We start from the raw sequence: 24,280 nt of genomic DNA on the forward strand, positions 1-24,280 counted from the left end.
TTTAAGTGTGTACGAATTTGAAAATGCTCACAATTTCAAATATGTACACGAGCTTATAAAAATCCTCATGATTACGCAAAATTGAGAGTGATAATGTATCTCGATGATGCAACAAAATGTGATCACGGCCATTAAAGGTTATGATTTTTTTTGCTACTACAAGTGTAAATAAATAGAGGCATTTTGCCTTGCAAAATATGCAAACATTTTGCGAGCTAGAAAGCGTAAAACGCGGGTACGCTTTCGTTGGCCTCCCTGTGCGTCATCCTCTGGTTTCACTGAACGGATGGAGCTCCCCGGCGGGTGAGGTGAGGCCGCGGTCGATTGCGCCGGAAGCTCCTCCACGGTCCGATTTCTACGAGCGGATGCCCGGCTGCAGCAGGAGGCTCCCCCCCCCCCCCCCCCCCCCCCCCCGGTTCCAGCGGGCGGCGACCTGAATCCGACTGGCGGCAGCCCGATGCCGACGAGACCCGGCGGCCTGACTGCGAAGGGGACGACTCCGGCTACGAGGTAATCGAAATTTTTGAAGCTCGATTCTGATTAGCGCGCGCTAGGAGTAGCACCCGGAATCGTTTCAGTCTGCACACAAACATGCTCTGAAACTGCGGGATTCAGCTTGCACACAACGCATCTCTGAAACTGTGAGTGCACATACATATCTGAAAGGGAGTGTCTAATGAACACACATCTGTTTTTTGATTTGGTTTAGGCCGCTTTCTAAGTTCAATCTCATTTAGACACGTGTCTATGGTCAGTAATTAGTGTACAACTCATTATAAAAAACGTTTGTTTCTCTTCTGGGCTCAGGCCGGATTTATGCGTCCGAGGATACATAGCTGGGCTCAGGTCACTAGTATATTCTTAACGGGCCGCGTACTCGGATCCGTGAAGGAAACCCACCACTCATCCAGCCCCTGACCCGTCCCCGGGCGTCTCCCTTTGCCCTAGCTGCGTGACGGCGGCTGTCGAGGGGAGAGGACATGAAGATTGATCCGGGGTTTGATGCAACTGGAGCTCCTTGCAATCCAGATCATGACAAGTTCGAGCCGCCGCGTGCGGAATCAACTAAGGTACGCCTCTCCCTGCCCCAGCAATGCAACATCCCCATCCCGTTCCTGCATTCTGAAAATTAGTGTTGTGCACGTAAACTGAAAATTCAGAAATGACAGACATTTCTTAGTTGGTGTGCGTATGTCAAGTCAGTGTAGAGCAGCCGTATGTTGGTGTGGATGTGGAGCTGATGTGCATGTGTCAATCAGTTCAGAGTTCTGAAGTCTGAACAAACATATCATTTGTGGAAGTTTGAGTATCTGAATCTATCATCATCCATGCCTACCTGCATCCCAAGGGCAAGGAGCATCTCGAGCTTTTTTAATTTGGTTGAGAAAAAGTTTCATTGCATTAGTTTAAAAATGAGCAGGTAGAATATTTTGCCCCAATCAGTTCAGGTAGAACATTTTGCCCCTAGAGAGTAAATAACTAGTGCCAGCAAAGTGCTCATACACCTTTCAAGACCGCAATTCTGCCAGCAAAGGACGAGCTGAGTTTTTGCCGGCTCGGGCCGCTTCTCCTGCTTCCGTTTTGCCCCATCTTGTTTCACCTGAAAGTTATGCACGCCAAATGAGGCAATGACACTACCAGAATCTCCATGACAGCAAAAAGCCCAAAACTAGATCTGGTATCCCATCTTTCAAAAAATAAAAGGAGACACTTCGATCGGTATTCCTTGAAATACTAGTGCACTTACATCGGTCCAATGTCCGCCAATGGTTTTCTTGATTTTGGCAGCTGGGTGCTAGACTGTTGAGAGTATTTCTTGTAGCCGGTGGCTGATCATTTTGCTCACATTGGTTGCACTAAACAAACATATGCCCAAACCCGGACTAGGAAGGCAAAACTGAAAGACTGGACAATTACAAAGATTGCAGAATGAGTGATTTTAAAATTTAATGACAAAATACAGAAATCTGAAATAAAAAAACAGAGGACACATATACTGACCATCAAAGAACAAAGAGCGCTAACCAGTTGGACTGGAGAAAAAAAAACACCTTCCTAAAACCGACAACAAGATTCCAAAACATGAATACAGGGTGTTGATATACAAAATCAGGAATACAAAGCCTCAGTGATACAAAATGTTATAACCCAAACTAATGTTTTCTGAAAGGAAGAAACTGTAGACCAACCGAATGGTTCGGCACAACACTATGTTTATTTTAGGAGATAAGGTTTTGCTATTCTTATGGTTTGGCATTAAAAAGAACAAACTTCAGGAAATGGGGGTGCTCTCTCTAATTTTTTTTAACCTAAACTAGACTAATGATGGATCAAAGATTGACCTACTGAAACTAAAACAGAGAGAAATAAAAAAAAATTAAGCTAACTACAACATGACTGAACATAGGCAGATAAAAATACAATACTGATAACTGACACTAAAATTACAGCTACAATGATAGAAAAAATTTCATGAAGACTGAATGCCCGACGAGTGAGACTGAGCAGAACTGAATATCAACACCCTGTATTCGAAAACTTACTGAAAACTAAAAATAATACAACACAAAACTGAACCAAAGACGACATATAGTGACATATACTGAAATGTAAATAATGTATGATGGACTGAAATAGTAAATAATGAGGCTGAACAAAAAAAAATCTGATGAAAAGGTACTGCTGAAAAGTGACTCAACAACACTAAAAAATGAATCCTGAAAATAAAATGGTGACAAACAAAACACTGAAAAACTGAAATAAATGACACCTAAACTGAAAAAAGGCAAAACTTAAAATAATGACATCTAACACTTAAAGTACTGACGAAAACAATTAAATGATAAATAATGAGGCTGAATACTCAAGCGCGAAAGACTTAATGACAAGACGGAGAAAACACTGATGAGTAGCGACAAATATACTGAAAACTTAAAATAATAAAACACATAACTGAACCAAAAGTGACATATACTGAAATGTAAATACTATATGATGGACTAAAATAATAAAATCAGTTGAAACTAATTTTTTTTGATAAATAATGAGGCTGAATACTCAAGCGCTAAAGACTAAAGACGAGACGGAGAAAACACTGATGAGTAGCGACAAATATACTGAAAACTTAAAATAATAAAACACATAACTGAATCAAAAGTGACATATACTGAATAAATAATGAGGCTGAACAAAATGCACTGATGAAAAGAAACTGATGAAAAGTGACTGAACAACACTAAAATATGAATGCTGACAATAAAATGATGACAAACGAAACACTGAAAAACTGAAATAACTGAATAATGAAGGAAAGTAATGAGATAATGAGATACAAATAACACTGATGATAACTACAATACTGATAACTGAATAAACTATGGACATGAAGAACTTACTTGCATTATTCTTATTTTCAGGGACATGGTTCTCGGGATAATTACATCCCACATAACTGCCTTGGAAGCCAAGAAAGATTATTCATGCAGGTAACTGATAAAGAATTACTCCTTTTTATGTATTGATTCTTGATAAAAACTTACTGATGACAGAAGAGAAAATTTTGTTGCATAAAAAATACAGCCAAACTTCTCTTACGTTGCGCTGCTGCGTGGATATCTTGATATGACCAACGGACAACATCTGTTGGATCACACGGTAAGCTGGTTGTGAAAAAAAGGAAAATAGTTTTGATTACAGGAAAGGAGAAAAAAGGAGGAACAAAAATGAAAAATTATATACAAACGGCTAATTGCTATTAACTATGTTCAAAATATATGCAGGACCATGAGCTATGTGTTACTTCAGGTGAACACACAAAATCAAATGTTGATGCTGATTATGAGGATGATTTAACTGATCAAAGTTTTGCTGAAAACTTGGAAGACAACGGTGCATCAACCAGCGCTGCAGGATATCAGGTACGTCAAATGAATAAACAAACGTTGATAACAAAAGGGGAAAGACACTCACCCCAACCCTTTGTATTAGTTGACCATGGAAAAAGATTCGTGGTTCTATGTATGTTCCAGGAATTAGGGGGGATGGGTGTCTTTATGGATGGGCCACAGAGTTATGCAACTCACAGTCCCAATCTTGGTGAAGAAGATGCAATGATTGCGGTCCGCCAACAACAAGACAATGTCTCCAATGATGAGACTGATGGAGATCCTTGGAGGATAACCTTATTTGATGATATACAGCTGGACCAGGTTAGTTCCACAAAAACATGAAAAAAATAGTTATTTATTTCAATATCTTTTATTGGGGGTGGGGGGCACATTAAAAAAGTTTAGTTATCTAATGCAATATCTTTTATTGTGGGGACAGATGAAAAAAATAAACTAACATATCATTGTATGCTTTTCATATGCAGGTTGAAACGAATAATGCAGGAGGTGAAGGGCCTAAAGTAAAAAAAGCAAATTCATACTTGGAATTTGGATCAAGAAACAACTGATGATGAATGTTCCTATGACGATCAGGATCGGGAGCGAGGCACGTCGCTTGATGCAGATGGACAACAAACAGAAAACAATGAGAATGAAGAAAATGACATCAATGAGGAAACCATATACGCTTTTTTGGAGAGTGAAAGACATGCTTCTCAGGAAGGAACAATAGAAGCATTGACAGTGAGCTGAAACCTGCAACAGGGATGCAATTTCAAACAAGGGAAGAGGCTCAAAAATTCTTAAACTTCTACGCCTTCGTAGCTGGTTTCTCCATATCAATCGTCTCGACTTCCCGCACGACCAGCAAAAAAAGAGATGGGGAGGTCACAAGAGTGACACTAAAATGCAACAAGTATGGACACAATACGGAGGCTGAGAGGGAAAAGCTGATTGCAGAAAGGCAGAGCACTGTTATAGACAAAACAAATTGTGAAGTCAAAATACTGATTGCTTTGAAAGATGTGGTGTGGCGCATAACAAATGTCCATCTAGAACATAACCATCCACTTGACCCTGGGAGTAGGTTTTTTAGGTCCCACGTTTACATGACTGCAGAAGAGAAAGCTTTGATCAGAACAATGAAACAGTGCAACATTCCAACAAGAAAAATTGTAGCGTTGTTGGCTTACATAAGGGGATGTATGGACAAACTACCATACAACAAACGGAAAGTGAGTAATTACGGAACAACCATAAGCAGAGAAATGGAAAATACTGATGTGATGGAAATGCAACCGTTTTTCCAAAAGAAACAAGCCGAGAGCCCTGGATTTTGTTATTCAATAGAGGTAGATGCAAAGAACAGGGTCAGGAGTGTTTTCTGGTCAGATGCAAGGTCTAGACTTATGTACCAAGAGTATGGGGATTGCATCAACTTTGACACAACATTCCTAACTAACAAATACAATCTCCCGTTTGCCCCTTTTGTTGGTGTTTCTCCACATGCGAAGACATACTTGTTTGTAATAAAACATAGTAATGTCAAACTAGATGAGTAACCAAAAAACAAGAACACAAAAAAGAGAAACATATAAGGTGAAGCAAAAAAATGAAGAAAAGAAAGATAGATAAAACCGCTTGCCTGAACAAGTAGCACATTAGCGAAAGTAGACATCAAATTGTCCTTGAAGGCTAATGACGCATCCATTGACCTTGTGTTGCTATGCCGAGCCCCAACATGTGCTTTGGAATCATCCTGGCCCCACAACAACAAAATGAATCAGCACATTTATGAAGACCAAAGGAAAGATGATAATCAAGGATAACAACAACACAAAACATACATGTTTCTTGAATTGTCTCCTTCCGAACAAGTTGCTCCTCTTCCGATCAAGTTCTGAAAAGTGCTTTATCAAATTCCCCTTCCAAGCAGTAGTTCTAGGGACGCCTTGATCGACCACCCGTACACCAAAATCAAGCTTGTCAAGGTATAAGACCTGACAAATTACGCCCAACAAATAAAATCACACATATATTCAACATGGAAAAGGAAGAACAAAAAAATAAAGAGGTGCACAAACAACACAGGGAAATAAAAAGAGAAAGAAGTAAAAGACCAACCGCGAGGCAGTAGGCACAGAAGTCAAAAACCTTCGGTTTCCGGCCAGTTTCCTTACCGAACATCACATACTTGTTGATGCCAGATAGGATCCATTCGTAGACGAGAAAACACATGTCGAAACCCCTTGTAGCAGAAGGATCTTCTAGAATCGACAAGAAATCGGTGTGTATCTGATCGCTTGAAGAAGGGAACAAGAAACATGACATAGCTACTATCATAAAGCAAATGAAAGTATCTTCTTCGCTGAGCTCTTCAGATGACATGAGCAAATTGCCAAAGTAAGTGATGTTGGGGAGCTCTGCTAAATTGAACCGAGACAGAATGAAATTCTTCCCACTCTCCTTGTTAGGCATTGCTACAACACCGCTCTTAGGCAAACCCAAAACAAGATGGACAGATTGTTTGGACAACTCTATAATCTTCTCATCGACAATGATTAATTGCGAGGACACCGTATCGACACAACCAACAAGCCATCTGACAAAAGGAGAAGGGACTTCTGTTCTCTCATACTTCCGAAGACACTCATATCCGTATTTTGAGATAACATCCTTCCGTCCTATTGGCATGCGTTTGATAATTTCAGAGAAATACTTGCCAGAATACACACTGAATGCATCCCTTCCCACACTTGGTGCTTTTAGCCTTTTATTCTGAAGAAACACAAAGTGATAAAATCAGTAACTGAAAAGAAAGGAACAAAGAAAATAAGAAAATCAGAAACTATAGAAAAAATCACTAAGAGTTGACAAAACAACCTGGGATGAAAACTTGGCATTGTGGCAAAACTTTGAGAAATCTCTCTTGAGTGATTTAATAGCCTTCCCAAAGAATAAACATACACAAAAAATAGAGCATTGTCAGAAAGGTGTATACCTCCTTCTTGAAATGTCGTCATAGAAAAAAAATAAAGCATTGGGATGAAAACACAGGAAATGCCGTCATAGAAAAAAAAATAACTAACAAAAAATAAAAAGGAAGTATACCTCCTTCTTGAAAAAACCAAACAAAGCATCCTCTAACAACCTTTTCTGCCTAGACACGTTCTCCTGTTATTGCAAAACAAAAATATGAATAAACAAAAAAGAAGAAGGAAGAAACTAGTCAACCATCAGGGCCATAAACCACTGCAAAAAATGACTAAAACATGATCATACATCATCAGTCGATGCGCTACTATCCTCAAGACTATCGCTGTCCGACAGACCACCATCAGGGTCGTAGTTGGGTTCGAACCCACTACATGATGACCTGTGACCCGCAAACTCTGCACACCTGCATGAGAGGAGAATAAATGTAACTGAAAAAGAAAGTACCCATGAAAAATATCATATATACAAACCTTATATCTACTTGTATGATCGGCATAAGCTAATTAACATAGATTTTGAATGTAGAATTTCCTGAAGTTGTCTCTGTGAAGCCTAACAATTTTCACCAAATGCACACAACTAAGTTGGGACTTCCTTGGCCTTCACCATAACCAGCCAGCACAACAACTTGGACTACTAAAAAAAGCAAAGTACGGTGAAGATATCATCATTGGAGTGATCGATTCAGGTTCGCCGTCTCACCTGTAATCTTAAATACAAAACATGAGAAATCCCAAGACAGGTAATGAGTTAACTCCATGCATTTGCTTGCTTATTTACAAGCATATGGCCTGTATGATGCAGAAAAGATTTTTGGATCGCATTTCTCCCCAAACAATTAACCCAATATGCCTCTCATTCTGCAATCGTAACCATGAATGAATGACAATATAAACTGGAAAATACAAGATTTAATTTGATTCAATTCGCTCGCTAGCTCGATACTGAAAATGAAAGTACCCATTACCATATACAAGCTACTATAACAGTAAACTACAAACACCCAAATACTGATTGATGGTACTGAGCAATTTGTGGTACTGAACCCTCTAATTGATGGTACTGAACCCACAAAAACATACATGACTGCAGAATGAGAATTTCTACCAGGCTTGATTTATAAAATGTTGAACTCACATGTAGAATGATAGGTTTGCTAAAAATGCTGAACTCAGGGTCAACTGGAAAATTTGAATTAAAAATCAGACACGGGGAGTGAGGGGGTGGGGGGGAGGAGGTACAAATAGCGAACACACCAGTACCTTCCGCTTGAGCGGCGACGACGGCTATCACCTCCCGCCCCTGCGACGGCTGCTGGCTGAAGGAGTGCCCGACGGGACAGCTCCGCCGAGCCCACCGGACCATCTCTGGTACCCCTCCCCATTGCAGGGAAGTGCCTCTCCCGCGTGGACGCGTTACTTGCGGCCGCCTCGCCGCACGCCATGGACCTCCAGCAGCCTCCGCCGCCGTCTCCGCCCACCCTGAGAAAATCCCCTCTCTCGGCTACACACCTACTGAATGGAAATTCAGAAAAAACACACGGAGGAACGCAGACCCGCAAGCCCGCAACCGAGAAGGAAGAAAGCCCGCACAGAAAACAAAGACGTCGAGATTCGTGCTGATCGGACGGATGAAAAAACGACCTAAAACTAAATCGAAAACATACGTCTGAAAATTAGAAAAAATGTATCTGAAATCCCTGCAGTGCAATTTGAACAGCAAATCTGCCACAAATCTGTACAAAACACACGCGCATGAAACAAAGGAAAATGTTCCTGATTTCCCGAAACAAGTTGCACAAAATGGTCCGAAAAGCAAACATACATAAAACCGTCCAATACATACAAGATACAACCTTATGAGCATCTGAATGAAATTGCTGTACGTACTTTAGACATGCAACCGATCATCCTCTGCACGTTTATTTCTAGGACATGCTACTACTCCCTCCGTCTCAAAATAAGTGTCTCAAGCTTAAGCTTACTATAATTTTGTACTAGAGTTAATAGAAAGTTGAGACACTTACTTTGGAACGGAGAGAGTACATTTTAATATATGTGCTCATACTAAACAGCGCCAGTATTCAGCGACGAAATTCTGTGGGCATCATCTTCCTCCGGAGAGGCCAGACATCGTGCAGAAGCTCGACGTGATTTGCGGATATGACATGATGAATGCATTGGGTCCATTGTTTGTGGCCAATGCCGCCATATTCAGGCTCAACTCCGTCTTCCTCAGCTCGGGCAGTGGCATATCACCGTCGAGGTATTGCATAACTTCCCGCATCCTAGGCCTTGAACTAGGAAACGGGTGCGAGCACAGAAGCCCCAGCTTTAACACGAGGCATGCCTCATCAACGTTGTAGTCACCTTGGAGCCTAACATCCACTGTCTCTATAAGCAACCCGCTGTTCCAATTCTCAAGTACCCAATCAACCAAGAAAACTTCATTTCCCTCTGCATTTTTCTTGACAGGCTTTTGCCCACAAGCAACCTCGAGAAGGAACAGGCCGAAGGCAAAAACATCTGTCTGAGGAGATGCCTTCCCTGTACGCAGTAGCTCGGGGGCTAGGTACCCTTCGTACCAACCATATGTGTGGTCTGTGGGTCAGTGCCATGATCATATAACCTAGCAAGGCCAAAGTCACCAAGCCGCCCATTCATTTCACTGTCCAGGAGTACATTGCTTGCCTTGATGTCTCTATGGATCACTATCTTCTCCCATTTCTCATGGAGATAAAGCAAGCCGGTAGCAATGCCTTTGATTACTCGAAACCTCTGAACCCAGTTCAAAATGGCTGTCTGCACTTCAGAGTGTAGGTATTTATCGAGGCTACCATTTGGCATGTAATTGTAAACCAAAAACAGTTCACCTTTTCTCCGGCAATAGCCAAGTAGCTGCACAAGGTTGCGATGGCGGAGTTGACCGATACTAACAACCTCAGTGACAAACTCCTTCATCCCCTGTCTTGATTCATGAGACATTCTCTTCACAGCAATCTCTACATTAGACAATGGAAGCACCCCTTTATATACTTTCCCAAAACCTCCTTCTCCAAGTAGGTGTTTGTTCTTAAATCCTCCCGTGGCATGGAACAAATCCTTGTACGAGAATCGGTGCGGACCAAACTCTCCCTCCCAATCCTCACGCACCTCAGCATACTTGATTCGCCTTCGCATAACTAGGGTGACAAGAGTGCCCATAGAGAGGATCAATGTTGCCGTGGCTACTGGTAGGATGATCTCCAAGAGCTTGGACTGGGCCTGGGGACCAACAAGAGGCAACTTAGGAAGCTTGGAGATGTCAATGGATGGAGCTGGTCTATTCATGCCAAAGCTCCAACCCATCACATAATCACGGGTGTTGATGGGAGTAGCTACGGATGAGAATCCAATGTATTGAGCTGAGTCAGAAAGTACAGTTGAGAGATCATAGGTTGCAGAGAGCAGTGGCCTTGATGGTTTGCCCATGTTGATTGGAGCCAAGGTCACATTGATCTGAGTATCACCCTCGTCATAGTCTACCCATAGTTGCATAGCCTTGTTTCCATTCAACGTCATGTTATTGAAGGCACCACCCTCGTCTTCATAAAAACCAGCTGTTGTAGATTCCGAGGAGACTGCACTGTTGATGTTAATGCCGATATGGTTGTCGTCGATGTCTTGGATCTCAGCATTTTTATAGGTGTCTAGCTCGATCATGAATATGTGTTCGCTTGTGTTGCCATTGTTCTTCTCGTTGAGGACACCAAAATACTTGGCTGCCCGTGCATCAGAGAAATTCTTGGTGGGGGCGATGAAGAAGGCCATGCCATCAGCGCTCAGGTCTGGGTACATGATAAAGATGCTGAAAACTACATTGACTGAGAAGGATTGGACTTTACCACCCAGCGACTTGCGGAAATGCAGAGGAGTGGGGTAGAAGGCATGGCCATTGAGACCACTCCTCCCATTGGATAGATCAAGAAGGCCACTTTCTGTGACTACACCACTGCCATCGAGGGTTAGGCTCGATTGGTTGAAGCCGTAGAAAATGAATTGATCATCACCAGAGGCCAAGGTTGCGATGATAAGACCAAACAGGAGGAGGAACTGCTGAAGGAAGGATGTATGCTTCATTGCAAGCATGCTTGTGACTTGCAAGCTGAAACTCAACAAGTGGCATGTGGGAGGTAAGTCTTTCATGGGGAACGAATGGTATGTAGTTTCAGGTTGCACTCAGTGGTGCAGTATTTCATATTACAATTCCACACCAAGTCTAGTCTCTTGGTTTTCGACACCTATCATTGTCTAAACTTCAATAGTTGATGGAGACGGTGATATTTCTTCAGGTTATTGTGAATACCGTATTAGAACTAATTTTGAGGAACACCCTAACAGATAGTCAGTCGCTAGATTAAGTTACTATAGCATGTCACAAAGACAGCGCTGAGTAGTTCAGATTTATTTCCTGCCATAGATGGGAGATGCACATCGGGTGTGTACGCGTCGTGTTGTCTGGATTGTATTATGTACTTTAATAAATCTCCTACAAAAGGCATATTTCGTAGCTGTAAATAAGTTATGGATCCAAATTAAACTTCTAAAGAGAACCACCATGTACGCCCCCAACAGGCTACAAATTTCAACACAAGCATAATGTAGAATCTCTGCTTTCATCCAAGATTTATAAACACTGTCAAGCTTAACAAAAATCTGTCTAACCAAGACAATGACTTGTGGGATTTAGACGGGGATATGAAGACAGTCCAATTTGGACATCCCTGTTCCGTTGCAGCGAAGGCAGAGCAACCCGACCAACCTTTTGTAGTCTTTTGTCAAGTCAAATGGACTAGAATGAAATTTGATAGTGCATTTAAAAATGGAAAATAACTGACAATGAAGCTCCGTGCAACGTATAGAGCTTTGATGTGTACCTATGATATGGACTGTTTGTCCAAGGCGTTGCTGATATTCCCTAGGATGGAGGGAACTTGCCATCTCATAACTCAGAGTTTGGAGTACCAAGTCCAGAAGCTGTAATCGTACTAGTATTATTATTTTTGTAGAGACAGAGAACGTAATCCTACTTGCAGAAAATGTCTAGTCTGAGTGTTCCGTTGCGGCAAGGGCAGAGGATTCATACGAACCTTTGTAGCCTTTTCGTTTTTATCATGTGAAATGGACACGAGTAAAAGTAAACAGATGCATTTAAAGATGGACAATAACTGAAAAGAAAGCTTGATGCAATGTTCATGCTTTCATGCATATGTACGTATAGTCATAGCACAATTTTTTTCCAGACAGTATTCTTTGCCTAACTGTGAAATGTGGAGGTTTTCTAGGATCAAGGGAACTTGGCATATGTGTATTCACTATTCAGGCTTCAGAGTGCAAAGTCCAGAATAGTACTTACTGCAAACATCTTATGTACATTCAGTAGAATGTGTTGAAGTGTATACGTGGATTGCCGAGCCTTTTTCATCAGTTCGGACTTTTGGTTGCATTGGCTAATGCATGAAGCTTAATAGAATGGATTTCAAATATGCCCTGTTTCTGGAAGAGAGTATCTAAAGAACACACACTTAGCTTGCCCGTAAATAGTAATTGGTGGCAGATGTCTGCTTAGCCTTCATCAAGGCTGGGGGTGGAAGTCCTTTTTGTTTTGTTTTGTTTTGTTTTGAACAACGCCTACTTCAGCCATGTGGCGTCGGGAGTATTTATTTATTTAAAGTTTTAAACCAACATGTATGTGTATACTCTTATTAATAAGAAGCAGATAATGGATATTACTCTCTCCATTTTTATTTACTCCATATTAGACTTGACCTAAGTCAAACCTTATGAAGTTTGACCAAGTTTATCAAAAACAATCTAAACTTCCACAATAAAAAATATATATGGTATGGAAATATATTGAATAATGATTCTAATGGTATTGATGTTGTATTGTGGATGCTATTTTTTTTTGTATAAACTTGGTCAAAGTTTAAAAAGTTTGATCCGAGACAAAGCTAATATGCGAAGTATATAAAAAACGGAGGGAGTATTTAAGAAAGATGGATAGACATGGTCTAGTAGTATTTATCATCCACGTAAGAGATGCTAAATACTCCCTCCGTCCGGAAATACTTGTTCGATGAATGGATGCATCTAGATGTATTTTAGTTATAGATACATCCATTTCTATCCGTTTTTGCGACAAGTAATTCCGGACGGAGGAAGTATTTTCCTATGAGTGAGTTATAGTAGTCTTAATTGCATTCTGTGGAAAACATGTGCAGCCTCATGTATCAGGAACTTTCGAAGAATACTCTAGTTTCTAGTGTAACCTCCCCTGTAGAAACGTCATCTCAGAAAATTATATCTTGTGCTTTAGACTTCGATTCTTATTGCCACTCAAGTTGCTTTCGATGACATGACTCTGATGTTGTCCTTTGAGTCCATTTATTTTGCGGTCCAAATCGGGCATCAAGTGGTGCTTTTAGTTTCAATCCCTCAAGTCAGTAAAAATCAACTAGCTGAATGGTGTTGCACGGCCAGTATTTCAAACATGTTTACTATACATGTATAAACTTGAACAACTTATACCCTGATTTGGTGATGATCTTTTTTCTCAATTCTTGCAAGAATTGTACTGTTTCTATAAAATCAGTACATTCTAAATTGGCAACTGTTGTAGTTTAATTAATATAAATTGTTCTTTATGTCCATCTTCCATGTTTGTAGAAAATTGAGATACTATTTTTTTAGCATTGGTATATTGGTGCATCTTTGATTTATGACCAAATTGCAGAAAATCATAGGTACTCGTACATTGGTAACAGAAAATCCTACCAAAATTGCCTGTTCATGCCGTTACTTTTCCGGAGCGCTAAATATTCTTGACAGATAGGATACATGTAGATGTTATCATATACTTCTACCATTGACCTCTTATATGAATTGCAGATAGGAAATTTCTGGGGGAGTGAACAAGTTGCATCTAGCTTAGTTGGTTGGGTTTTTTATCCATCCAGATTTATAATTTTTCTGGACACCACATTTGAATTGCTATTAAAACAAGCACACTCCATATGAATGTTGTGAACACTTACCATCAGAAGGCTTTATGAAGGCAAATCTAGTGATTTATTACACTGGCAGTATGTTACAGGAAGATGACTCACTGGAATACACGACATAACAGAACAAACAAGCAGTTGATGTTTTAACAGACAACCTAAAACTATCCTCAAGGTATAAAGATAGGCTTCCTATATATGCGTCGTCACACTTACAATATATGTGTTATCCTTAAGTTATTTAATAAATAAACCGGGATATCAGACATGACAAAACACCATGCTCATCTTCCTTCTGAGATGTGAGACATTGTGCCAATGCTTGTAGTTGACACAGGGTATGAGATGATGTATGGCTCGAATCCTTCGTTTTGCATCACAACTAGTGCCTCGGAGCTTAACTCTGGAGGTTCAATTTCTCCATCTAGGTATTGCATGACTTGCCGCATGCTAGGCCTTGCATTGGCAAATGGGTGTGAGCAGAGTAGCCCTATCTTTATCGTCAAGTATGCCTCACCAACATCAAACCGCCCTTTTAGCCTAGCATCCACTGCATCACAGAATGATTCTTTCTGCACATTGTCGATCACCCAATCAACCAACATGAGCTGGCTGTCTTGTGTGTTTTGGTGATTGACAGGCCTTTGTCCACAGATGACCTCAAGGACGAACATGCCGAAGGAAAATACATCAGTAGGAGGAGTGGCATTTCCGCTGCGTGCTAGCTCTGGAGCTAGGTAGCCTATGGTGCCAACCACATGTGTAGTCTGTGGGTCGATGCCATGATCATACAGCCTTGCAAGGCCGAAATCACCCAATCGCCCATTCATCTCATCATCAAGAAGCACATTGCTTGCCTTGATGTCTCGATGAACAACCACTTTCTCCCACTCCTCGTGGAGATAAAGCAAGCCAGATGCAATTCCTTTGATGATCTGAAACCTTTGAGCCCAACTCAATACTGTGTTATCCTCTTTGCCATGCAGACACTTATCGAGGCTTCCATTGGGCATGTACTCGTATACCAAGAGGAGTTCACCTTTGCGCCGACAATAACCAAGCAATGGCACAAGATTACGGTTCTGAAGGCGGCCTATGCTGACAATTTCTGCGATGAACTCCTTCATGCCTTGCTTGGAATCATGTGACACCCTCTTCACGGCTATCTTCAACCTGGATCTTGGAAGCACCCCTTTGTACACTCTTCCGAATCCTCCAACTCCTAGAAGGTTTTTGTCTTCAAATCCTCCCGTTGCATGGTACAAATCCTTGTACAAGAAACGGTGTGGGCCAAACTCCACCTCCCAGTCGTCTCGTACCTCCGAGTATCTGAAATGCCTCCGCACAAGGATGAAAGCAACGGCGCCCAAAGACAGGAGGATTACTGCCGTTGCTACCGGCAGAACTACCTCTAGCACCCAGGATTGACGACCCTTGGGATGATGCCGTGGAAGTTTTGGAAGCATGGTGAGATTGAAGGCTGGAGCAGGACTGTTCACGGCAAAGCTCCAACCAAGCACATAGTGCCGTGCGTCGATCCTGCCTGTTGAAGATGAGAAGCCGATGTATGCCACGTCTGTGAGCACAACTGAGAGGTTGTACCTGGCGGACACAGTGGGTTGCTGGGGCTTGGTGGCCATGTCGAGAGGAGCCATGGTAACATCGATCTGCGTCTTCTCTCTATCATAGTCCACCCACACCTGCATCGCCTCTTGGCTACTGAGAGTCAAGTTCTTGAATGTGCCGTTCTGGTCGTGGAAGAAGCCGGCTGGGTGGGACTTCACGGAGGCGAGGCCATTGATGTTGATGCCGATGTGGTTGTTGTTGATGTCCCCAAATTCAGGGTTTTGCCATGTGTCAAGCTCGACAGCAAAGATGTGATTTGTTGTGTTGCCATTGTTCGAGCCATTGACGAGGCCCAGGTATTGTACTGGCATCGCCTTGGTGAAATCCTTGCTTTGTGCGACCAACATGGTGAGGCCCTGACTGCTCAAGTCATAATAGATGGAGATGATGCCAAACACAAAGGAGGCAGAGAAGGACTGTATCATGCCGTTGGGCGAGTGACGGAGGCGCAGCGGAGCCGGGTAGAAGGCATGACCCATGCTCATGGCCGTGCCATTGGTCAGCTCGAGCAGCCCGCTTGGCATGACCGAGGCTGTGCCATCAAGGGCGAGGCTAGCATCGGCGAAGCCTGAGTAGACAAACCGATGGTTGTCATCGCCGGCGATAAACTGCGGTGCACTAAGGCCGATGAGGAGGAGCTTTAGAAAGAACATGGAAATGGGTGCCATTTTTGACATGGCCATGGACAAGATGGCAAGAGCAGGTGCGTGGATGGGTAACTGGATATGTCTGTGAAGTACAGCAACGCTCAACTTTTTCACTCTGCTCGGAGGGCAGAACTAGAAGGCCACACTACCTAGTAGGGGTACCCAATTTGAAGATTCGGCTTAATTTGAACATCATTGTTCCGTTGCAGCAAGGGCAGAGGATCCCAATCAATCCTTGTAGTCATTTGCCAGGTAAAGTCAGTGAAGTTGACGGGCCCAAAAGTAGTAAACAAGTGCATTTAAAGATAGACTAACTGAAAACGATGGGAAAATGTGTCTAGACTCTAGAGGACAACATTGTTGTCTGCCTCTTAAGTTTTGGAGATTATTCAGTTGTTGCATTCTGAACTGGAATAGTAATCTTAAATGCATAATGTGGAAAACCTGTGCAGCCCCCTGTATGAGGAACCTTTGAAAAGCCTAGCAAATTTTCTCTGGTTTCTAGCGTAGCAACCATTGCAGAAACATCCTCTAGAAAATAATATCTCAGTTCACGGGAAAAAGGAAAAAAGAAACATTCAACGTCTTGTGCTTTAGACTTTGATTCTTGTTGCCACTGATGTTGCTTTCCATGACATGATTCTGATATTGTCTTTTTGAATCCATTTATCCTGCAGTCTGAATCGGAGGGCAGAAGGCTACAGTACCTAGCAGGCGTACCCAATTTGAAGCTCCAGCTTAAATCTTAACATCGTTGTTCCCTTGCAGAAAGGCAGGTGATCCTAGTCAACCTCTTGTAGTCTTTTGTGTCAAAAACATTAGTAAAATGGACAGGACGAAAAGTAAACAACTGCATTTAAAACTGGATAATAACTGAAAGACGCGGAATAGTTTGTCTAGACGACAACATTGTGTGTGACTAGTTATCTCGAGATTATCTAGGATCAAGGGCATCTGAATATTCAGAGTTCAGATTAAGTACAAATTCTGGAATTTTCTATTTTTTCCTGGAGGGAGTAAATACAATTCTACCTCTAGATAATATCTTATGTATGTCAGTTGAACTTGAGAAAAAAGTCGAGTACCACTTACCGGCGGTAACTGGCAATACTTGCCATTTACCACCCAAAATATTTCAAATGGAATTTGAAGTTTGTTGTTCTTTGATAGTTTTCTAAATCGATGCTTATTCAAACCTTATATTTTTTTTATCAGTATGGTTGTTTGTCCACGGCCAACAGTTAGGCCTGGTCACAAGAACACCGGCAAGTATATATCATGTGTATAAGACATTAATAAAATCCTACTGTCACGACCTCTCCTACAGTTTTCCATGTCAAGCACTAGTTCTAGGAGGTAGGCTGCTATGTACATTCCGTTGTGGTTTTATCAGAAGGACTGACGGCAGACGCACACATAGTCAAGATTATTGGTGAGGCTTACCAATGAAACAAGATATTATGCTAAATATGGTTTTTTATTTGTCGAGAAGCTCTCTGATTTCTGTCCACGCCTTTGTTTTTCTGTTGAGTATGGAAGTTTTCATGAACTGCGACCAAAGCAATGAATAGGATGCAACTATTAACAAAGACTATCCATGTTCATTGCGCATCCAACAGAGGTCCTGTACAGAAGATCACGAGTGTAATGTGTGTAATTAACCATGCTTTATTCCTCATTTTCTTTGGTTGGTAACCTTCATGGTAAACTGACATTGCCTTTCATTTGGTTTGCAGGCTTGTTACTGACGACCTTTTGTTTTCGTGGTGAAGTGAAATGTTTAGTAACTTTGGCTGGAGCAGAAGCTTTTTCTTCTAATGGGTTCACGATTATGATTAGACTGCAGATGACGGCAAGTGTTTTACTAAACAGTCCATGCTAACTTTTTTTTTTAAGTAACCACATTCCATTAAACATGAAGATTACAACGTACAAGGACGTGGAAACCATACGAGCATCCAGAGAAACCGATGTCAAGAAGTTATGCACAAAGGAACCTGTAAAAGGAAAATACACATTCAGAACATCATATTCCCTTATACCTTGCCGGAACTGTCACCCCGTCCGTCACCACCGCCGACGTAGCGCCGCTGGAAGTACAACGGGTCATCCTTCAAACCCAGATCAGGACAAGCACCATCACAGACCATGCTGTTATTTTGAGCCGATTAAACGATCCGTCGCAAGTGACAAGATCGAGTCCATGCTAACTGTATGAGTAAGAAGCAAAGGAACATTTGTGAAACCGAACTCTCGCCTATTTGGTAGGACATCCTGTTGATCCCAAGGGCAAATGATGTGTTGTTTATGAAATCATTGCCAAATGGTGGATATGCAACAAGAATCGTCAAGCTCTAAACATTTTGCATGAATGCTGCAGCCGTCTGGTCCTTGTGGCAATGCAGGGATGATCTTCTGCTCAGGCCGTGCAAAAAAGCGCGTGGAGGAGTTGAGTTCGTCTCTCGGGGTGATGGCCGTGTGCTTTCATTTCCCTATCCTTGTGGTGTTAGCTTTCTCTGTCTCTCTGCGGTTTGCTCCAGCCCTGTGCCCTCGCGCGTTGCGGTAACTGAATCATGGTGGTTTCATTTCGATGAAATGGATCTGTAGCTTTGAGACCTTGTGCAACTGAATCCGCCTCGTAGGCTTGCTGGGTCTTCAATCTCTGCTAGTTGCCACATACTGAACGTAAATTCAGTCTTTTACCATCGTGTGTACTGCTATGATTTTTGTTCAGCTCTGACTCCATACTTTGTTCTTGATAGCTTGACGGGGGTGTGGCAATTGAACTGAAAACATCGTCCATGCATACGCCATGTTTGAGTTCATGGTATAATCGAGCATTGTGCATAAACTCCATGTTATCGAAAAAGGGTTTCCCCCGCTTTATATTATAAGCAACCATCACCGAATACATTAAGGAGACTTAACAATGCACACAACCAAGACAAGATACAAAGGTGCCGGACACCGACACATAACCCCACCGAGAACAATAGAGAGGTGAATCAGACACAACGAAGCCAGGCCTCCAAAGCGATGCCTCCAAGAAGGGGTACGACCAAGGATAGCCGTCATTGCTCGATCAGTGAAGATCAGGTTTTCACCCGGAGCAAGACAACGTGAGGGGGAGCGTCGCGACGGAGCTTTCAGGAAGGGTACGACGTCAACGGCCGCCGCCACCATCGGCCAGTCAAAGGACTGGGCAAGTGGTGTACTCCGGCGGTCACACCACACCATCGCACCCTAATTCCATCAACCACCCGCAACCACGCCACCCGCGAGGCCATGGTTGCCCGCCCGCACCTGAGACGCACGCTCCACCCACAAAACGCCGCGCCTCCCGCCGTTAGGGCTGCCACCCTGCAACCAGACAAGCCCGAGACCTATACAAAGGCCCTGGCTTTGGACCAACTGACAGCGCTCGACCGATAGATCCACCTACAGATGCTTCCCTGGGAGAATTGCACAGCCCGCCCGCGGCTGAGGAACGAGGGAGAGAGGGGAGCAGATGAATTTGTACTGGCACACCCCTTGCCGGCGATAGGTGACACGACCGCATCGAGGCCACACATCCCTCCAACCAAGCTCCTTGCAGAACACGCCACCATGGAACCGGCACAGCTCTCCGCGAGGCCATCTGCAAACGCTCGCCCGTCGACGAGGGAAACCAAATCAACCCGCCGAGGTAGCTCATCGGGGAAGTTTTTTCGCGCCGAGCGCCGTCGTCCAATCGTAAGGGTCGGACTAGACAAGGGCCGCCCACCTCCACCGTGGCCGTGATGCCCCCTCACCACCGCGCCACGGCGAGAAGGCCGCCCACGGCCCAGGCCGCCCCCACCCCGTAGCGACACAGGCGGATCTGGACGTGTCGTGCCGTCACCACCCACTGGCCTACAACACCCGCACTACAGCGCCGCTAACCCCGCCAGCATAGCCTCGACAGGAGGCGACCGCGTGTTAGGGAGTTCTGGATTAAGGGGTCCTCGGGCAGTCGGGTTGTCCCTTATGGGCCGATCATATGGGTTGCATCATTGAAGACCGGATTATCTGACAACTGTGTGATCAAGATGGGAAGCTCCGAAGACTAGGCGTGCACTACAAGGCAGGCGGACCAATTCAGCCCATCTACCCCCAATTAAAGTCGGTAACATGTAACCCTAGGGGCCCTGGTGTCTATATAAACCAAAGGTTCTTATGCTTAGAGGCAGGTTATCTCATCTAGGGTTTATCTCGTACGATCTCCAGGTAGATCAACTCTGTAATCATCGTTCCCCCATCAATATAATCAAGCAAAACGTAGGGTTTTACCTCCTCAAGAGGGCCTGAACCTGGGTAAACATCGTCTCCCCCTCTTTCCTGCAACCCATTGATCTAAGGTCCATAGTTCGGGACCCCTACCCGAGAAGTGCCGATTTTGACGCCGACACTGGTGCTTTCATTGAGAGTTCCGCCGTTGGATCACTGAAAGGATCAATGGATCATTTGATCATCAACGATCGAGGCTGCGACGGGGGCATCTTTGCCCCCCAATAGGTCCCCGGGCTCGACAGCATCACGCCACGCGTGGACCTAATCGGTCGTCCTGGTGAGATCGGAGGTTTCGTCCCCGGTCACTGAATAAGGTTCAGAGACTTTGAATTCTCCACCGACTCGCGAGGTGATCTGTTCCCCGCCAACATCACGATCTCGGCCGATGAAACTCAAAATCCCGAAGCCTTGACTCCGGGTCCCTCTCTGGCCACTGTCTCGGTCCCATCCTCATGAGAAAGGTGGCCTTGAGCTTGGAACCGACCATAGTGTCCGGACAACAGGAAACAACCATTGCCGAACTGTCTTCCCTTGTGGAAGTCACGGGGGTCAGCTCCAGAAATCTCGAAAGAATTGGTCAGGTCAACCTCTCGATGTTAAACGAGACGCTCGACCAGATCCAATCACTTCAAATCTCACTTACCCAAAGTCCGCCTTTTCGAAGATTGGCTCCGAGGTGGATTATGGGGACTCTTACGACCCACCCATTACCCACTTGATCGCCACCGTTGAAGATACAACCGACACATTGGACTATGCCTCCGAAGAGCTCGAGGATATGGACGATGAGGCCTACTACCCCACCCCCATAAACACCGGGCGGTGGACCGCAACATCTACCTACGATGTTTACATGGTAGACACACCTCGCGACACAGATAAACGTCACACCCGAGCAAAACGGTGATAAGCCCGCGGAAGAGCCCTCAAAACGTCGAAAGCCACGTAAGCGCACCAAGGCAAATAAGGGAAGGGGCTCCGCACAAGCCACATGGGAGAACGCGACCCCAAATGGGCACGACAACCCTGAAGCTCCCAAGCACCAACCAGAGGAATCGGCCAATGCCGATCCCGATGACCGCCACAATTCGGACGACAACGACGATTACCTCCCTCCCGTCGACGACCTAGACGGCCTTGAAGCCGAAGAATTCGTAATTCCTGAAGATCGTGAAGGCTAGGAGCAATTCCGGCAGTGGCTTATAGCCACCGCCCAAAGCTTAAAAGCAAAACAACGACAACTCGAGGACGAACATGATACCATCAATAATAGGTGGACCAAAATACTAGCAGCCGAAGAAGCATACATCACAGAGTGGCCGGACCAGAAGAAAACATACCCACGCTGACGACTACTCCCACACTTCGATGACGATGCCCCAAAACAAGTGTCCCCCCCGACGCACCGACTATGACCAGCCTGACCGCCCACCCCAAGGGCATGATAGAACGACTACAGACCCGAACCTCTGCGCAGTAAAGGCAAAGAGCATATCACCATGGGGACAGACCCGACCCACGATATGTCAAATCAGGTCCCAACAAGTCCATCTACGGATCTAGGAGGTACTCTCCCACTCGATGGGATTACGATCCACCTCGGGTCGCTTACAAGAGTAGAGGTCGGGAAACCTACCGACAACCCGGAGCCGATCTCCGACATAGCATAGCCCGGATCAGAGGCGCCACTCACCCATTGTGTTTCACAGATGAGTTCATGGAGCACCAGTTCCCGAAAAGGTTTAAACCCGTAAACATTGAACAAAATAACGGGACAACAGACTCCGCCGTGTGGATAGAAGATTTCCTTCTCCACATTCATATGGTCAGAAGAGACAATCTCCACACCATAAAATACTTGCCGCTAAAACTCAAAGGACCGGCACGACATTGGCTAAACAACCTACCTGAAGATTCCATTGGAAGCTGGGAAGACCTTGAGGAGGCTTTCCTATCAAACTTTCAGGGAACGTATGTTCGGCAACCGGATTCATCTGATCTAAGCAACGTCGTCCAAAAGGCGGGAGAATCAACCAAAGAATTTTGGAACCGGTTCCTCATCAAGAACAATCAAATCATAGATTGCCCGGATGCCAAAGCAATAGCTTCTTTTCGGCACAACATCTGGTACGAATGGCTTGCCAGACAGCTCGGCTAGGAGAGGCCAAGAACAATGTTCGCTCGTACCTCCCTCATGACCCGCTTTTGCGTGGGTGAAGATAATTGGCTAGCTCAGTGCAAACATAATGCGGACGACCTTGGAACCTCTGAAGTTTAAGAGGAAATGGCACACCAAGAAAAAAGAAGAATAAACGCTTCCATCGTAATGGTGATGCCGATGACACAACAGTAAATAATGGATTCCGTAGTACAAAGCATGGACAGAGGAAGATACCCTTCAAAGGGAACAGGGGTGGACCAACTCCATGGGATAAAACTCGGCCGCACATCTTCCGCCTGCTTCAACGTTGTACCCTACTACGCCTACATGAAGCTCAAAATGCCCGGACCCAAGGAAGTCATCACTGTCAACGACAATACAGAGCATTCTCTCTGGACTGAGGAGCATACGGACGCACTGGCAGCTGAGTGCCAACATGACAACGAAACTTCAAGCCACAGGCCGGCAATAAAGGCGCGGAGGGAAGGCAAGCAAGCACCAGCTCAATCAGACTAGTCGGATACCTCTTTGGCTCAGAGTACATAGGGATACGACTCCCACGGCACGACATGAACACCTTCAAGGTATGTCCGTCGTAAACACAATTTCATCCTTAAAATTCCATGGGCAGCCGTGGGAGCAACCCGCCAGGGATTATGTGATTGGGTCAACCGAGCTATGGTCCAACACACCCCTATGGACCAAAGGCAGGGCACCATGAAGATCCCCAAGAGTCAAGCTCCTCCGTTTCATCAGCAGCTTCTCAAGGCCCTCTACTCAAGGTCCGCATGTTGACATCAACTTCCTGTAAAGGATAGTACCTCCACCCCCGGCAAAGGTAATATATATAGTACGACCGAAAAAGGGCGGACGTCAAGTCGCCCCTAGAAGGTCACTCAAAAAAGTTGCTTTAAAAACTTGTATCGATAGTTACCTGTAACAGCTGCCTTGGTGCCACGAGTTATAAAATTTCATCGCACACATTATTCCAAGTACTTTTGTATACACATATTTCATGCTTATCGGCGCTGACAGGTCAAAATTACTTTTTACACATGATAAAGTGCTATCGATCATATACCGGGGGCTTCGATGGGAACACCACCCTGATTACTATGCAATCACTTCTTCTTAAGTGTCCAGTCTCTCGGGTCTTGCGTTATATGCATCGGTTTCGAATTATGTCTTGGGTCCATAGTTGGGTTACCCTGCTCCTGTGCTTACCTCCTTATGCTCCGCTAGTTCGGCTAAGGGGTAAAGGGAGAACCACTACGATTGTATTGCCGGCTAGTCTGGCTAAAAATACCTCAGTGGAGAAAGACGAAAACTGGTGTCATAATCAGCAAGGATTGGTGTGCAACCCGAGCTCAAAATAAAAAGACATTGGAGGCTATTCCTTGATACACGGAGGGTTTATGCCTTTACGAACCCTATGGTAGCTATTTCAAAATTCGGCTTACCCGACTACCCTAAAAAAACATGAGGGCTTTCGATCACCCCCCCCCCCCTAATTTCAACTCCTAAGGCTAAGTGAAAGTGATAAAACTGCATGTCTGATTGCCTCATTTCCGTCGCACACTACCACCTTCAGGCACCTACTCATCGGCTAAGG

General features: G+C 44.1%; 2 protein-coding genes and 2 pseudogenes across 6 annotated transcripts; 1 reads left to right on the top strand and 3 right to left on the bottom strand.

Annotated features, from left to right (window-relative positions):
* The first annotated feature begins 429 nt into the window (after positions 1-429).
* Positions 430-4,909, top strand: LOC123452917. 2 transcript variants are annotated; one of them, XM_045129658.1, is made up of 7 exons: positions 430-510; positions 808-1,070; positions 3,417-3,485; positions 3,580-3,654; positions 3,780-3,917; positions 4,029-4,208; positions 4,373-4,909. In XM_045129658.1, the coding sequence occupies exons 2-7, from the start codon at positions 981-983 to the stop codon at positions 4,454-4,456; spliced, it is 636 nt and encodes a 211-aa protein (XP_044985593.1). In that variant the 5' UTR covers positions 430-510; positions 808-980; the 3' UTR covers positions 4,457-4,909. The 2 variants fall into 2 exon arrangements, with proteins under 2 accessions (XP_044985593.1, XP_044985594.1); XM_045129659.1 differs by lacking the exon at positions 430-510 and having other exon boundaries at positions 717-1,070.
* On the bottom strand, positions 4,416-8,511 carry LOC123452915. 4 transcript variants are annotated; one of them, XM_045129655.1, is made up of 7 exons: positions 8,147-8,506; positions 7,170-7,287; positions 6,999-7,061; positions 6,771-6,833; positions 6,042-6,665; positions 5,735-5,887; positions 4,416-5,646 (listed from the first exon to the last, which is right to left on the bottom strand). In XM_045129655.1, exons 1-7 carry the CDS (start codon positions 8,326-8,328, stop codon positions 5,227-5,229), a joined length of 1,623 nt encoding a protein of 540 aa, XP_044985590.1. In that variant the 5' UTR covers positions 8,329-8,506; the 3' UTR covers positions 4,416-5,226. The 4 variants fall into 4 exon arrangements, with proteins under 4 accessions (XP_044985590.1, XP_044985589.1, XP_044985591.1 ...); XM_045129654.1 differs by having other exon boundaries at positions 6,012-6,665; positions 8,147-8,501; XM_045129656.1 differs by lacking the exon at positions 6,771-6,833 and having other exon boundaries at positions 6,012-6,665; positions 8,147-8,502.
* A 128-nt stretch (positions 8,512-8,639) lies between these two features.
* LOC123452918 lies at positions 8,640-16,421 on the bottom strand (annotated as a pseudogene).
* A 3,001-nt stretch (positions 16,422-19,422) lies between these two features.
* On the bottom strand, positions 19,423-19,893 carry LOC123399219 (annotated as a pseudogene).
* Positions 19,894-24,280: the final 4,387 nt, after the last annotated feature.

This window comes from Hordeum vulgare, chromosome 5H (genome assembly GCF_904849725.1).
Source record: "Hordeum vulgare subsp. vulgare chromosome 5H, MorexV3_pseudomolecules_assembly, whole genome shotgun sequence".
Classification (NCBI taxonomy): domain Eukaryota; kingdom Viridiplantae; phylum Streptophyta; class Magnoliopsida; order Poales; family Poaceae; genus Hordeum; species Hordeum vulgare.

Coding starts and splice junctions, on each gene's coding strand:
- LOC123452917 (XM_045129658.1), top strand. CDS start 981: ATGAAGATTGATCCGGGGTTTGATGCAACTGGAGCTCCTTGCAATCCA. Junction 3,655..3,779: donor AACATCTGTTGGATCACACG/GTAAGCTGGTTG, acceptor AAATATATGCAG/GACCATGAGCTATGTGTTAC. Junction 4,209..4,372: donor ATGATATACAGCTGGACCAG/GTTAGTTCCACA, acceptor TTTCATATGCAG/GTTGAAACGAATAATGCAGG.
- LOC123452915 (XM_045129654.1), bottom strand. CDS start 8,328: ATGGCGTGCGGCGAGGCGGCCGCAAGTAACGCGTCCACGCGGGAGAGG. Junction 7,288..8,146: donor CGTCGCCGCTCAAGCGGAAG/GTACTGGTGTGT, acceptor CCTCTCATGCAG/GTGTGCAGAGTTTGCGGGTC. Junction 5,647..5,734: donor GGAGACAATTCAAGAAACAT/GTATGTTTTGTG, acceptor TTGTGGGGCCAG/GATGATTCCAAAGCACATGT.